Raw genomic sequence first — 17,561 nt, forward strand, 5'->3', positions numbered from 1 at the left:
AATACTGCCTAGCTAGGATAAGGAATATATCAATTCAATATTTACCAAGCTGTGCTAGACTTCTGGAATCAAAAAATGCCTAAAACAAGTGCCAAGTCTCAAGGAGCTCATAGTTTTGTAGAAGAGATGGGGAAACAGTGAAATAATTTAATTTTGGTTGAGATGAGAGGGACTTAGAAGGCTTCATAGAGGAGGTGACTTTGGATCTGGAACTTGGAAGTTGATCAGGATTTTGTCAGGTGACAAAGTAAAGAAAAAGGTAACATTTAGGAAAGCAAACTAACACATACTCTTTGTGATATGAGTGTGACAGGGAAATAATTTGGAAAGAGTTTGGATTTTATTCCATCAGGAATAGGTTATGAGATTAAAGGTTTCTAAGGACAAAAGTGTTAAGCTTATGTATGTGTTTTAGAAATACATATCTATCATCTAAGTTTGCAGTGAGGATGAAGGAAAAAAATAATAAATGAGATTGGGGGCCCTTTTGTGTTAAGGATCAGCAGGATTGGATGAGCCATTGGCTGTGAGTGAATGGGAGAGGAAAGGGTTGCAACAGTAAGGAGCAGGCATCAGAAGGAAAGAGAAGTTGGTGTGGACATGCTGAGTCTGAACATGTAGGGCATGTGCATGGAGATGTTGAGTAGGCAGTTGGCTTGATACCCTGGAGCTGAAAATAAAAACTTGAGTGTTGTAAGCCCAAGGGTAATAGTTGAAAATACAGGTATGGATAACAAATAATATCAAGATAATATCAGGATTTTAAAATGCCCAGAAGAGGTGGAGTTTGAAGAGGAAGATGGCCAAAGTCCAACCCAAAGGAATTGCTAACAGGAATTGTCTGGGCAAGAGAAGAAATTACACTAAACAGAGCTGAGAAGAAGCAGAACAGTCAGAGAACCAGCAAAGAATTGTATTAGTGAGGCAAGGAGGGACAGAATTTCAATGGGGGGAAGGGGTGATCATTCAGATGTTTTCTCCTGAAATCATCTCCTCCTCAATTTATGGTCTTGGTGAATGGTGGCACTATAAGTCCAGCTATTTAAGCCAGAGATATGAGAGTAATCTCTTGTTCACACTCAAGCCTGATGATATCCACTGCCATATCTCTCCCAGGTTGACTTTGTTCTCTACCTTGTCATTGTCTTAGCTCAGGCATTCACCATTTTCACCCAGTTATTGGTCTCTTTGCTTCCTTTCTTTACCCCTCTCCCCACCTTGTATTCTTGACAATCAATTCTAAAATTGATCTTTTTAGAACACAAATCTAATCTCGATACTATCTTCCCTAACTCTCACCTCTTACCCCTTAGACATTTCCAGAGCTCTTTCAGGATAAAGTGTAAACTCTTCAGCAAAATATCCAAGACCCTTATTGCTCAGGTCACTATGCATTTCCAAAACTTCATATCTTACCATATCCCACATCTTTTAATTTTCAAAAAACTGTACTGCATAGTTCCCCAAACTAACCCATGCCCTCTCTTGCCTTTCGCTGTAATGCCCTTCACCACCACACCCATCTTTACCTAGGTGATGCCTGCCCATTTATCCTTTGAGACGATTACTAGTACATGGTCCCCTTCTATTACTAGTTGTGGGCTCCCTGTGGTAAGAAAAAAATAATAATAAGAACAACCACTTTTCTACGTTATTTCTTCATTCAAATTCCTTCCTTATTCAGAATCTCCTAACCCCATAACAACTCATATTGCATGACAAGCAGTGGAGTGGTCCATTTTCAAGAGATGGAGAGGAAAAACCCTTAGTGTTTGTCCTGTGGGGTTTCATCCAGTGACCTGACCTGTTTTTCCCCTGAGGCTTAATGATATGCAGCCCTAATTAATAAATACCTGTAGAGACCTCCTGGAAGATGGCTTTCCCAACATCTTGATTGAAAAAGGATTATGATCAGAATCATAGCCTACCATCACTCTTGACATTAAAAATAACGCAGATTCCAGGTTTGCAGAAATTATATAGCAAATAAGAATTCTATAGCAAATAAAAGTGAAGACTCCTAACTGTAACTTTACGCCAGTCACAATAATAAACAATATAAAGTAAAATGAAACTTCAGATGCTATTAGACAACACTAAGCATAGATAAACGTTAAAGCTCATTGTTAACAGAGTGACCAAACATCCTAATTTTCCCAGGACAGGCCTGGTCTATGCTTGTTGTCAGCATAATTATGAATATCTTCTTCTTTTACTCTCAAAAGTGTCTCAGTTTGGATTTTAAATTATATGGTCATCCTGATTATTAACTATTGTAAAAGACAATATCAAAAGGAAAGGGGATTGAAGGTCAAACAGGTAAAGCAACTTGCACACTTTGTTCCATTAAAATGGGCAGCCATTTCAGCACTCCTGCTTCCATTTAAGTGCTCTAATTTTAAGTCTTTTCTGGAATCCTCACTCCCAAATTCCCATAACAATTAGCGGAAGTTCTTTAATACCTCTCACTATCTTAGCACCTAACACTTTGAACTGTAATTATATATTTCCTGACCTCCATGGGGAGGCAGTGTTGCCTAATAGTTAAGAGCACAGGGTTAAACCCAGAAAGACTTTATGAGCATAGCGTTTGGACAAGCATGGACTTCAACATGGACTCTAAGTCTAGACCACTTGGGTTCAAATCTCAGCCCTACCACATACTAGCTGTATGTCCTTGAGTAAGCTACTTAACCTCTCTATGAACTCAGTCTCCTCATCTGGAAAAAGGGAGATAATAATAGTATGTGTCACACAAGGCTGTGCTCAGAACAGCGTTGGCCACACTGGAAATGCTAGCTGTTATTATTAAGTGGCAATGAATGTAAAGTGCCCAGCACAATGCCTGCTGCTTAGTAAATACTCAGTAAATGTCAAGTGTCAAAATTATTCATCTTTATATAGACTCCAAAGAACCAACCAGGCACTCAAATATCAGTTTGCTGATCAATAAATGGCATACTATAAGTAGGTCCAGCAAGATGAGAACTGAAAAAAAGCCACATTCTTTAGCAGAAATAAGGGCATTGGTGACTTTTGGAAGTGCTGTTTTGGGGCATCATAAGAGCAGAAACTAAAAATTAATGAGCTGAGGGGCTTAATGGGAGATGAGAAAGCAAATTTATGACTTCAGAAAAAGATCTGGAGCATAAACAGTTAGCTTCTCCCTCATTCCTTTCCCTTCTATCATCTAAAACTGTCCCATCTCCCAAAAGAAAAAGTCTGAAGAAAGTGTCTAGGAGACGCTGCATCAGGTCCAGAGACTAAGGGCGTTGACACTGACATGCAACACATGCGTTAGAAATTCACCAGAAATAACGCAGATGGACTGAGTATGAAAGAGGTCAAGCCAGGGTCTACTTTCAACTCTGTTGCCAAATTGTAAAAAAATATGCAGAGAAAGATCAGTGAGGAGCCCCTAGAATAATCCCAGATCTGGAAGTGACTTTGCAGTCAAGTGGGGACCTGAGAGAGATGAGAACCATCCCCTTGGAGCCCTGTTGCTGTTGGGCATCAGCATCATGCAGAGGCAGCTGCTCTGTGGGGGCCAAAGGGGAAACCAAGCCACAAGAGATGCCTATGAAAACCAGGCACCTCCGTGACTGTGATCCTGTCCAGCGCTGCTGAGTCCTCCCGCTAGATCGCGAGCCTCCAGGGAAACGGCAGAATTTTGTGTTTAATTATGTGGATGTACTAGGGATCAAGAATGAGGCCAGGTATAGCACAATACGAACCTGAAGTAGAGGCCAGGCCAAAACAGCCCCTACATATGGCAAGCTGGAATGATGTGACCATGTCCACAACAAGCAAACAAACCTTGCAAAGGTGAAGTTCCTTTGTGGAAATGACTGGGGTCGATTCCATTCACCACTTTCCCCTGACTGATGAAACAACAACATGAGCTTACTTTAGCCATCAAGACTAACTCCTTTACACCAGATTAACTCCTTAGAGAAGTTTATAAGTGTGAGGTGATGCGTGTGTGTGTGTGTGTGTGTGTGTGTGTGTGTGTAAGCTATTTTGGAAGCAAATGCCAAGCCAAGTTATACCTTTCCACATTCAAAGATGAAAATAGGGCCTACAAAACTTTAGCACCTTAAGATAAGTGATTAAACAAAATTCCTGAGGTGGAAGAATAATATATTTATGGAAAGCATTTTCAGTAGCAAAAAAAAAGGTCAATTGTAGCACCATAGGACTTCAATTAAGTTAAATAAAACAGTAAACTTGTGAAACAGGAGATAAAATACGAAATGAGAAGATAAGGGACCTAGAACAGTTAAGGAAATATAAAATAATATGGAAAAATTTAAAGTCTCCAAAGAAGCAGTAAAGAGCAGAACAGACAAAGCAGAAAATGAAATAAATGATGCAGGCATGCTTCAGGAATTCTCGTAATTTGAGGAGGAAAACGCAGTTAGAGGAAAGTGATGAATGATAAAATGATAAATAATGAATGAAAAAAATAGCTATTCAAAGGACCAAATAACTTTGCATTGCAAAAGTATAGTCTAGAAGAAACTTTCAATGCTTTAATAGAAGAAAACTCTTCTGACTTAAGAAAAATTTGAAAATGCAGATTGAGTAGGCTCATCAAGTGATAATCTCAATTAATTATTCATTAAAAGACACTAATACTTAGACATTTCCTGGTGAAAATCTTTAAAAGACAAAAGAAGAACTTTATAAGTGGGAAGAAAACACATGGTACCTGCAAAGGCTCTGAACATTAAATGGTGAATTTTGATTGACACAATTAATCTTTTATGATGGATAAAATTTTTGATGAACAAGTTCTGATGGATTTATGAACTAAAATATTATACCTACCCAAGATATCACTTACACATGAAAAAAAATAAAAAAGCATTTTCAGATACATATGGATTCTTCTTGAAAGGGGAGTGGGATAATTTTCTTCAGGAAATTATCTGAAATGTGAATCAAAGTTTAAAAAATAAAATATAATAATTATTACACAAAAGAAGTGGAAATGACCATTGAATCAATTTAAGCAAATATATATCTAAATAGTATTTTCAATAAACTCTGAAATAATATTGCATCAACAGACAAAAGCAGTCTGTCATGAGAAAGGAACAAGCTGAAAATAAGAAGCTTTGGGGGAAAAAATACACTGTTTCTGAATATTCAAATCCATTAGAAACAATGACCACTACATTGAATATTGCAAAAAAGTAGATTCAGTTCATCAGAGGACAGTTTGAGAAAATTCCTCAGAACTTAAGCTGAAAGGATACAGAGATTAAAATTATGAGAAAAGAGGCCGGGTGCGATGGCTCACACCTGTAATCCCAGCACTTTGGAAGGCCAAGGTAGGCAGACTACTTGAAGTCAGGAGTTTGAGACCAGCCTGGGCAACATGTTGAGACCCCCCTCCGTCTCTACTAAAAATACAAAAATAATTAGCCAGGCGTGGTGGTGCGTGCCTGCAGTCCCAGTTACTGGGGAGGCTGAGGCACGAGAATTGCTTGAACCCAGGAGGCGGAGATTGCACTGAGCCAAGTTCACACCACTACACTTCAGCCTGGGCAACAGAGCAAGACCCTGTCTCGAATAAAATAAAATAATGAGAAAAGAGAAAAGTAGTACAAAGACTAGGTCCAGGATATCTAATATCTAATATATTATAGATATAGATATAGATATAGATATATACACAATAAGAATTCTGGGGATAGAGAACACTTATAAGAGATACAATAAAAAATAATAATAAAGGAAGATAATTTTCCTGAGCTGCAGAAAGATTGGAGTCTTTAGATTTGGAAGATTTAGGTAAAATACTCAGCCTAATTAGTTTTTTTAAATGGTCTACAACTTGTACAATCTTTAATAATTTCTTAAAATATAAGAGTAGTAAAGTCTACATTCTTCCAACAAAGAAAAAAAAATAGGCTCAAGAAAAAAGAAAGTGAGATTCAGACTGGCGTTAGTTTTTTTACTCTACACATTTAATGTTCCAAAAAAGCTCAATAATTATAAGGTCTTGAGTGAAATGTGATTTTAAAATTCCTTAGTCAGGCTTCAAAATGATACACATTTTAAAATTGTATTACTTACTGAAAAAATTACCTAAAAATATTGACATCGAAATGGAAAATATATATGAAAAAATGTATAAGAAAAAGACATAGCATAAAAGAAACAGAAGGAATGGTTCTAGAAAAGTTAAGAAGTCATAATAAGGCCATCAGTGAGACTTTGTAGCAAAATATAAAACTGAAAGAATGGATTGTCAACAGAGAAAATGAAAAATGTAAAATTTTTATGCGAGGTAGCAAAAACCACTCATGTTACATTTACATACGCAAGAAGATGCAGTTTATTCTTAGCTCCCAAACTCCTCTTTTCTTCCTTCTAAGTCCACCTTCTGGGTAGCAAGAGGGAGGGAAATCCATAAATTTTGAATCCAAGTTGTGGTAATAGTCCACTGTGGTGATTTTTAAAGATCCCTTTAGGTAAAATGCTCAGTCTTTCAAATGTTGCCTTTCCCTCACCAATAGAATCTGGGTATTTGAAGGAGATGGATTTGTCCCTGTGAAGGAGTCCTTCGATTTTGGACCAGTTGGTTTCAAGGAAAGTTCTGTCACATCTTCAAGGAACAGAAAATTTCAATACTAGTGTTAAATGCATACAGACAGCAAGAAAAAATAGTTTCTCAATTCACTTTATGAAGCTAGCATATATCTAATATCCGTGTCTACCAAAGATAATACCTTCATACACAAAACTTGCCACCAACTTCTGAATAAAAACTTTAAATTTTAAATTAAATACATTTTGTTAAAAAACTAACAGTATAGTAAAAGAATAATATCCTAAGACCAAGTAAAATTTATCCTAGGAATGCAACAGGGCTTCAATATTTGAGAAACGTTTAAGATAACTCCAATTTTTTTGACTGCTGAAGATGAAAACCATATCTCAGCAGAATCTGAAAGACATCTCTGAATACTTAAGCATTCAAGGATATATTCAAAATATATTTTGAACCCTATACCCTACAGAGAATAAACTTTCCTTTCAAATGCCCATGAAATATTTATTAGGTCACAAAGAATGCCTCCATGTATCTCCCAAGGCACAATTTTTCCAGTCTGCATTATCGGCAATAAATGACAGGAATGAATAGCAAAGTACACCAAAACTATCAGGAAAAAAATACAGATTTGTATATTATCTAGTCATGAGAAAGACATGACGGTGAATATAGAAATTTAGGAAAAAAAAGTCTGAAAGAAAGTGATTGTCTGGGGCATAGGTTGGCAAACTATGGCCTGCAGCCTGTTTTTGTAAATAAAATTTTATTGTAGTACAGCCACGTTCATTTTGTTCATGTACCATCAATAGCTGCTTTTGTGCTACAAAAAGCAGAGTTGAGTAGTTGCCACGGAGACCACATGGCCTCCAGAACCTGAAATACTGTCTGGCCCTTCACAGAAAAAGCTTGCCCACCCCTGGACTAAGAAAACATTTGCAACCGAATATAAAATGGGCCAAAAATATTGAGACCAGAGTCAGCTTCATGGGCATGGGACCTGTGCAGTCAGTCACCCAGGGCCTCTCATTTCGAAGGGCCTGGCACTTGGTTTAAGGGCCATCTTGCCATCTTGAATTTTGTAAGTTTTGAACAAGAGACACTGCATTTTCATTTTACCCTAGGTTCTGCAAATTATGTAGCTTATCTTAATTGATACAGAGGAAAATGAATCATAAATGTGAAAAAATTATGGCTTATAGTTAAATACATCCGAATTAAAACAATAATGAAATCAGTTTGTCCTTCCCTTGCCCACCCTCACTGCACAGTCTAATTACGTTGATGCACGGACAGTCCATAGGGTAATTGGCTCCTGGAGAGCCAAACATGAACCCCTCATTCTTAGCATCTGTCCCTCCCTCTCTCTTTTCTTTTCATAATCCTCAGATAGCAAAGGGCTTTCTGTCCCTCTGCTGTACTGCCTACCCTAAGGCATGGATTTCTTCACCAAATGACACAAGAGGAAATTATGTCCTCCTTATATTGTGATCTTAATCCTCCAAGTTTTGTTCTTTAACTGCTAAAGGAATTTAGAAAATCTCTCTTTGACAAAGTCTTGCTTCCAAACCAGTTGTCTTGCTGCAAAAATCATATTTTGAATTTCAAATGTTAACTTTTTCCCCCTTTCTGCATCACTGCTGGAAAAACAGAATCCCCCACTGCTCCAGGGTGGCTCCTGCCAGATGGATGTCTCTGACTGACCAGGGTGTGTTGGGTCACTTTCTGTGCAGTTGCTAAAGAGAAAAGCATAGTACAAAATTCAAAATGTTACCCCCATTATGTATGTAAAGATATTGTTAAAAAATATTCATCAGAATTCTTTTATAATAGTGAAAAAGTAGAAGCAACTCCATGTACAAAAAGGAATTATACCTATTATAAAGTTATAATTATACAAGTTATAAAGTGGAGAATATGCAGATGTTACAAGTGATGCTGGGAAGGATTAGTGAATGAAATAAAAATTTGTTCATAACCATAATGACATTAAGTGAAAAGAGCAGAGACCATAACCTGTAAATATACGAAGTGAAGATGCTTGGGGAAAAGTCTGAAAGTAGAATCATTGCAGTGAAGACAATGGTTCTATCTGAGCTGGGGGAAGATGGGTGATTTTTATTTTCTTCCCTTTGTTTGTCTTTCCCTCCTCTCTACCCACCCCCCCAAAATTTCCAACAATGGACCTGCTGCTTTTGTGATACAATATTTGTAAGCCCTCTCCCTTGGTGCCCTCATTCTGAGTCACTTCCTCCTAAGTGACGTCGTCCACAGCCACTCTCACTCAATGATGTTGACCCATCCCCCTTTGATCTTTCTGGGGGATGCGAAGTGGCTACTGTGGCTTCATCTCTGTGAATCTGGCGAGTGTGAGAAACGGAGCCACAGCTGTGCATTTCAATTATGGGAAATACCTTTTGGGTTACTAACCCATTGTCTGTATTCTTAACAACAGTGCTTTTGTGTTGAATCTGCACCACAAGTACCAATAGTTGATATCGGAAAATGTTTTTAGGGTTCTCCTGGTGTGCATGTGTTGTGTGTGTGTGTGCATGTGCCTGTTGAAAAAGGCAGAGTGGAGTTGAAAGGAGTGCATATTTTGCTGTAATACCTTTTTGATCATGATCCACAAGAAAAATACATTTTACATCTTGACACAGTACATATGCAATACTTATGTGTAATTGAACAAAAGTTAACACATAACATTCTTTTTGTTACTGTATGCAGTATATTCTGGTATTTCTATTCTATTCTATTTTTTTAATGTTAGCAATGTCCCATGAAATTGCTTTCCCAAATCACTAAGAAATTCCATTCTGCGGCTTAAAATTCATTGTTTCCATAGGCATCAGTTAGATATACTAACAGGACATTTCATCACAAGTCAGTCGAGTGGGGCTGGGCACCCTGTGCTGGGATCTCCATGACACAGACAGGAACAGGGTGGGTGGCCCCAACTCAAAGTACAGTGCTCGGTGACTAGGTTTGGGTCTGTATTGGTGTCTAAAGAAGTTGGAGTGGAGGCAAAAGTCAAGGTCAAGCTTTCTGAGCAAGAGGGAGGCATGGCTGTGACTCGAAAAAGTAATAGGAGGACAAAGCCTGAAGGCCTGGGCCAGGTTTAAGGCTCCAGGCAGTCAGAGGACAGGGCAAGGCTAGGAGGAAGCAGAGGAAGGCATTGCCCTCAGATTATTGTTCAGTTACTTCCAAGGGCCTAATATGCAAAGAGTAGAAGCAAAATAAGAACTCCAAATCTCATTCTGACTTGTTTTCTAAAGTGCACTCTTTTCCTTGGAAGAAGCTGGGGAGGGAGCACAACAGCAAATGAATGCAGGGACTTTGACAGCAGAACTAAGTGTTGAGTCCCACTTACATGCACCTGAAGCTGCTGAACAAATCTGTATCCTTCCAGGACTGGGACCCAAGTTGGTCGCTGAGGACATCAGTGACTTCAACTGGGTGGGGCTAAGGACAAGTAGAAATTGGCAGTTTTATAATTTCCATCCTTAGATCTGCTCTGCTCTTCCAGGATTAAAAGACTCCTTGGTGATGGTTCCAACTGCAAACTTTCTTTTTCCCTTTTATTCTATTCTAATCTGTGTGCAAAAGAAGGGAGGATAATTTAAATTCAATTTGGCCAACTTGATTCTTTCTGACTCTGGTTGTATGTGTGGCTAATGGAAAGAGCCTGTGTTTTCTAAGGAGCTTAACCACAGGGAGGTTTGGAAATTCACATAAACAGAAAAGAATGCACTTCAGAAAACAAGTCAGAATGAGATTTGGAGTTCTTATTTTGCTTCTACTCTTTGCATATTAGACCCTTGGAAGTAATTGAACAATAATCTAGGGCAGTGTCAGGTTCCATGCAGAATCCTGCACTGGGAACACACAGTGAGTGCAATGTCACAAAAATTTCTTGACTTCTTACCATGTTCAAACACAAGAGAGAGCATAGAAAAACAAAAATAAGTAAGACACTCTGGAACTGCTTTCAGCAACAACCTTCTGGGACTAGTAGTGAAGGCTGGTGGCTTTCCCTCCCCATGGTCTAGTGAGCCCTTCTCCAAGGCCAAGTCAGATGATCGTGTGGGAGGGCATTGACTCTGGTTTTGAGTGGACCCAAGTGTATTGAAAGAATCTTCATGCACAGAACTCTGTAAGACTGTCTTCAAGCAGAATTCCTGGGAGGCTACTTGAATTCCAAATTCTGCTGAGATTTGTGCAGTGAAACACAGGCATAAAATCCCAAGAAGGGCCTGGACCCTCTGTGCCATCCTGAGACCAAGCTGACCTATAATAGCCTTCAGGGGCTAGAACTGCATTTGAGTTAGGATTTAATGGAGTCGAAATTAGGGACCTTTTACATCCACTGATTTCTAGAATGTGGTACTGCAACTCTCTGCGAGTACAGTTTGCCCAGCAGTTATGTGTTAAAGGCAATTCCGGAAAAAAAATCTACAACAGAGTCAAATGGAACATTTTCCAGTACTATTTATATTTGGGCTTAGAAGGTTTTAATTTCCAACTGCAGCTTTGGTGATAATGACTGGGTGGGCCATACTATCTGCAGATGGTATCAGGACTCCATAGCCAGAGTTTAAGGTCATTGACTCATAAAGAGACTGACATGATAAAATGGCATGTTCTATACATTGTAGGGTGGAAAGAAACTGGAATTGGATCCACTTTCTGCCATTTCCCCCAGCTAACACCTGGTTGTGACCAGGAGTCCTCTTAGGTCTTCAGGATTGAGAGGAAGCCCAGGGTCTGAACAACCCTGAGTCAATTATTCTGGCAATAGCCACTAGGGCAGTTTCCCAGAAGATCAGGTACAAGGCCAAGCACAGGTGAGACATACGTGTTTCAACAGAAAGTCTAAACTGAGTCATAGACCCAGCAAATTCATCCCTATGGAAGAAGGTGGCGGGGGGCGGGGTGGGGGTCTGGTTGAGGTCCCAGTGGTCATGGATAGGAAGTCAGCTGGGATCAGTGGGTGGTAGTGAGGCAGGGGAGAGGACTGTGGCACCAGGCAGGTAAGCCTCCTGCCACTGGGGCTTTGGGTTAAAGAAATATAAGCAGTACCCCCAACAAGCTTGCTGCCATGCTGAAACCATAAGCAGCGGACATAGGGCTCTTTCTTTCTCCAAGAGGTGGTTTGATCTTGGGATAGGACAATGCCTGCATGTGTGGGTTAAGAAGTTTCAGAAATAAAGAGTAGAAGGAGTCCAAGGTGCAGATCGAGATAACCCTTTACTCTCTTTTTCCTTTAGTAGCTGAGGCCCCTTGGAATCCCAGGGTAAGCCAGAGAAGACAAACCCAGTTTGGTTCCTAGAATCTTAGAAGGTTGTGTTTTTACCTTTGATGATTGAGGAGGCAGGCTATGTACATCTCCAGTGTGGCTCAAAGGGTGTATATTTTGGTCAAGGCTTAAATAATTGTATAAAGAATTATCACTTACATATATGAAGTGACAAACCCCAGCAGCGACAGGGCAGCTGTTAGCAGAGGAGCAAGCCTGTCAATGCCTCCTTGCCTCCAGTTTTACCTTAAAGCTCTCATTTTATTTTCTTCTTCAGAAAATTCAGCTTTTGCCCATTAGCAAGAGTTTTGATGGATGTAGACTTTTCTCAACAGCCAAGGATATATTTTGGATCTTTCCCTATATCTGGCATCAACAAATCAGGTGAACAGCAAAACTGTATAAACTTTACATCAGATAGAAGTATAGTGAAAATGACATGTTTTAAGAAAGTTGAAAATGTGAATTATCATTGGGTGACCCTTTTTAATAAGTAAAGGAATGCAAATTAATTTGTGGCTGTGAAATAGGGCCACTCCTTGAGAATGAGGAAATAGTAACACAAAAAGGATTTACTTCAAACTCTTGCTCCTTAAACAGGGAGTCAATAATAGTTTCCCAATTCTAGTTCAAGTTCCTATTTCACCAACACATTGCTTCTCCTCCTAGTATAATTTCCTGATTTTTTTTATTTCTGTGGGTACATAGTGGATGTATATATTTATAGGGTACATGAAATGTTTTGATACAGGCATGCAATGTGAAACAAGCACATCATGTAAAATTGGGTATTCATCCCCTCAAGCATTTATCCTTTGTGTAACAAACAATCCAATTATACTTTTTACGTTATGCTTAAATGTACAGTTAAATTATTATTTATTATTATTGACTATAGCCACCCTCTTGTGCTATCAAATACTAGGTCTTATTCATTCTTTCTAATTTTCTTTGTACCCATTAACCATCTTCCCAGTATAAATTCCTCCCGGCAGAAATTCTCTGTCGATGAGGAAATTGGACATGGAATAAAAGAGGTTTGGAGATTCCTCTCTAATCATTAGATATCTCACCCTACCCCCTCAGTAACCAGAATTTCAAAGATTAATTTTTCTGGTTGTATGGACCAAAACACAGCATTGCATTTCAGAAGTGGCCACTAATGGCCAGTCTTCAAGGAAATCTCTTGATTCTAGTGGAAACAGGTTGTAGAATTCTGGATTGGCAATGGCTTATAGCCAGTCATGTGGCATATCTTCTGAGGCACCTGGACAGCATTGGGCCATCTCTGCCAGATCACCACCCAGGACACCCAGGGCCAGAGCATCCACCCCATGGCTGAAGGATGGCACCCTGGACCAGTCTATGTGACCTGAAGTATACAAGTGAACCCTGTCCAGGAGGATGGCCAGGTCTTTATGAAAGAAGATTTCTAAAGCTTAAAGCCCAGGGCTACGATATGCAGTTCTGGTGAGCTCGTGGGAGACTCTAGCTGCCATTCAGTTCAGAGATCTACTGATGATCATGTGGGCCCGGTCACCAAGGAGCTATGCCCTAGAATCAGTGACCCATCTGGGAAGGCTTCTTACTTCACATAAGTCACGGGAATTGGCGAGAGCCATCTGAGACCAAAACCCAGGCTGTTTATCCAAGCCAAGGCAGAATAGGTGAGATTCAGTTGGCAAAAGATCAGGAAGCTTCCATGAGCAATAGAGGCTTCTCCTCTTCATGCTCTTCTTTCTTTCATTCGATAAACAGGTAATGTTCGGGAGGGAAATTTCTTTAAGACCGATTGCCACCCAGTATCAGGGGATGCTGACAGAGAGGTGGACACGGTGGCCCTGAGAGCATAAGGCAGGGATAGTGAGTCCTGTCCGTGTTGGTTAAAAGCAAGATGGAGAGACCAACCTGAGTTTGTTTGTTTGTTTGTTTTTTGAGATGGAGTTTCCCTCTTGTTACCCAGGCTGGAGTGCAATGGCGCAATCTCAGGTCACTGCAACCTCAGCCTCCTGGGTTCAAGTGATTGTCCTGCCTCAGCCTCCCGAGTAGCTGGGATTACAGGCACGCGCCACCATGCCTGGCTAATTTTTGTATTTTTAGTAGAGATGGGGTTTCGCCATGTTGGCCAGGCTGGTCTCGAACTCCTGACCTCAGGTGATCCACCTGCCTTAGCCTCCCAAGGTGCTGGGATTACAGGCATGAGCCACCACATCCGCTGACCTGAGTCTTGAATGAAGAGTTGCTTGCTACTGCGGACAATGAGTATCCCAAGCAGATGGAGTATGTATAAAGGCTGAGTGAGCAGAATAGACAAAGGGGTGCTTTTGACAGGAGAGGACCCTGGCACGCTCCTTCCAGATCCCTTCCCCATCTCCCCAGCTCCTCACCTCCCCTCTACAGGCTGCATGGTGCTGCACCGCGAAACCACTTGCTCTTCCCCAACTTCCGTGTTTTACGCCAAGGATGATCTTTCTCCCCTTGTCTTCCTCACAAGTTTCTACCTGTCCTTCAAGAATGGGATTAAAAACCACCCCCCTTCACAGCCTGCACCGGCACAGACAGCCATTCCCTTTTCTTTTTTCCAAATGTACAGTCCTCAACTGCAGCACTTTTCATGACAGGTTACATGTTAATTCTTCTGTCTTCCTCACTCAACTCTGAGTTCTTGAGGGGAAAGCACCATTTCTTAGCCATCTCTGTACCTTAGGCAGCTAGAATAGTGCTGGGTGATGTTATTTTTAATAGTTAATAAGAAATATTAAATCCCCAGTATAATCTTCATGCCTCTGGTTATGCCAAATATCATTTCAAATTAGCCAAAGTGGGGTTCAAGATGAGCACACAAAAACATAATTATAATGAATATCTCTTGTATGAGGAGAGGCATCCAGGATTGAATCATTGCTTTTGACCCTTTTTACAGTGCCTATTATAAGATTCTAGAACAATCTGTGTTCTTCAAGAAAGAACAAAGGATAATATAATGAACACCTATGAGTTCTCCACATAAAACGAGCAAATGTTAACTTATTTTCCCATTTTTTTAAAGAAATACGAATGTGTGTGTGAATATATTCATAGAAATTGTGTACTGGTGGATTTATAATTTTTTTCTCCAACAGTGGAACAATGACTATCACTGTAAAAGATGCCTATGTACATTCTCTAGAACTGAAGTTCTAGATTAATTTGAGGAAAGTGAGGCATCCTTATGACACAGAGTATCTAATGGTATGACCAGAGCATATTGTACCACTTTTGTTCAGGTCAGACAGATGTATCACTTCTGGATATGGGACCCACAAAAATAAATTGTCCTCCTGGAAATGGAATACACCCAATCAGAATGAGAATTCTTGTGAATATCATTCCATTAAAAGGAAGGCAAAAAGTCCTCTTAAATCTGTATAAAATAGTTTGAAACAAAGGAAAAACAGCAACAAATAGCTCTCTGGATGTTAAAATTGTAAATGAGTGCATAATAAATAAAAATCATCAGAAATCAGTGGAAAATGTTTGCAGTACAAAATGTCAGAGTAGAAAGAGCAAACTAACCTCAACTTTTATTAGAATGGCAAGCAGAAATGCAGAGCTCGCCTGAAATTGATCCTTAAGTGAAAGGGAGGAGGCATTACAGCTACTAAAAAGAGTGGGTTCAAGTAGAAAAAACTAATTGGAGCCATTGCAACAAACTGAATATGAGCACTATGGAAAATATAAGCTGACTGAAGCAGTAGGAAATGGTACCAGTGAAACAGAAGTCAAACTTGGGAAATAAAGAAGCCCCTTTCCAAATCTAAAATCCTATGATTCCGTATGTCCTAGGGAAACAGTTTCCTTCTTTTGTCACTAAGAGGATTCCTTTTTTGTATAACAAAAAGCTGTGTCATTTTTCTTCTTTTGTTTATTAATACGACTAAATTAGATTTCCTTATATGTTCAACTATCACTACCTTCCTGAGATAAACTTCACCAATTAATTAATTATTATTCTTTTGGATTCCTGCTGTATTCATTTCATTAACATGATTTAGAGATTTTGCATCTATATTTACAAATGAAGTTGGACTCTTTGGGGAGGGAATGTGTTTATCATGTGGGCTAATTTCATTTAAATGGATTAGAATAGTTTTTCTTCCCTAATCAGAGAATTAATTTAATAGCACAAAAATAGCTGTTTCTCGAAGATGCAAAACCCACTTGTGAATCTCTTTGGGCCCAGCGTTTGTTGTTGCTGTTGTTGTTTTTCAGGGTTTGGGTGTGTGGATTTGGGGTGGGGGCAGTGCGAGGTTGGGGGAGTTCTTTTACAACATCTTAAAGAACCCTAACAGAAAGTTGAAACAGCCTTTCAAATAATTTCCAAAGTTACAGAAGTTTCAAGTAATGAGTCCAGTTATTGGAGAGGTCAAATGTAAAATAACAGAATGTGAAGATAAATAATACAAGGTAAAGACAAAAACACCTGAGTCACGCAACACCTGCTTTTGTTTTCCTAGATCAGGAAGTGTGCTGCACCACTGGAATGAAATCTATTACTTTGTGGAACAGTTGGCTCATAAATTCATCAGGTGAGAAACACTATGCATTTTGTTCACTTGTAGTTCGCTGTCATGAGTCAAACTAGTCCATGTTTGCTATTCTATTAATTACTACTACATACTTTGGGGATGTTTTTTGACTAAGATAGGCTCTCAGATCTGGGACCAGAGACTGTTTGCTTTGTTTTCATCTTTGCCACATTTTAAAGTAACATTTGGCTTTATGTTTTTGGGAGGAGCCAAATCTGGTTATGAGACCAAAAGTATTTAGCATTCTCCCTTCTCTGTTGAATAGCCTATTCTTATTACCTTTAACATTTTTCTTGCACACTGCATCATGCAGCAGCAAATGGCACATTTTAGCTGGACTCATGTATAGGGTGTACAATGTGTAGGATGAACAATTCATCCCAGTTTGCCCAGATCTTTCCCAGTCTTAGCACTGAAAGTCTCACATCCTAAGGGGAACCCTCCTTAGTCCTGAGCAAAATGTGAGAATTGGAACTCTCTAGCTGTGTGTACTATCAGGTAGAATCCTCTGAGCATTTTCAACACCACTTTCCCAGGCAAGGCAATGCAGTTTTGAACATAGTCACTGCAAATATCATGGGAGTCTTGGACTTAGTAGTAAGGAAATGAGGTCATTTCACCCCACTATGTGCAGCCTCCAAGGGATAACACAACAGTAATAGCTTTCATAGAGTGCTTGAAGCAAGTTATCAAAGTCTTTGGTAAAATTGGTCTGATCATCATAAATTCTAACACAGCTCCACTTCATGCTGATGGCCTCCATAGAGTCTTCCAGTTGATAGGAGTGACCATGAAGTTTGTCTTTGAGTAAGGTTCTCTGACTCAGAATACAGGTTATCCTCTAAGCCCTGGGTAGTGACAGACATGTTCCCCTCAAATTCGGTTATTGACCTCAACACATACCTACCTGCCTAATTGGAGGGAAAGGGTTAGGAGGTGGCTTGTCTGTTATGCCAAAAACTGGAAGCTACAGCAGGAAGCATCTAAACCCAGATGATTAGGAAAAACAGATGCTGAGAGGACAGAAGGGAGAAAAAGTACAAGAAAAGGAGAGAAACAAATACATGGGTGGTGTTAGAAAATGTTTGAAAGGATCATAGAAACTAGGAATTAAAAGGAACCAGACTTCCCA

The 17,561-nt window shown here is 39.6% G+C and overlaps 1 protein-coding gene across 3 annotated transcripts in view; it reads left to right on the forward strand.

Moving 5' to 3' along the window:
- Positions 1 to 17,561, forward strand: part of ANTXR1 (ANTXR cell adhesion molecule 1) — a 244,427-nt gene that overhangs the window by 10,472 nt on the left and 216,394 nt on the right. For 2 of the 3 annotated variants that reach the window (XM_012501213.2, XM_003262494.3), the window contains exon 2: positions 16,358 to 16,429. In XM_012501213.2, coding sequence (XP_012356667.1) covers positions 16,358 to 16,429 — 72 coding nt within the window. Of the gene's footprint in view, positions 1 to 6,583; positions 6,589 to 16,357; positions 16,430 to 17,561 lie in introns of those variants that run through there. The other variant, XM_030827130.1, reaches the window with a different exon arrangement.

Source organism: Nomascus leucogenys, chromosome 14, assembly GCF_006542625.1.
Source record: "Nomascus leucogenys isolate Asia chromosome 14, Asia_NLE_v1, whole genome shotgun sequence".
NCBI lineage: Eukaryota > Metazoa > Chordata > Mammalia > Primates > Hylobatidae > Nomascus > Nomascus leucogenys.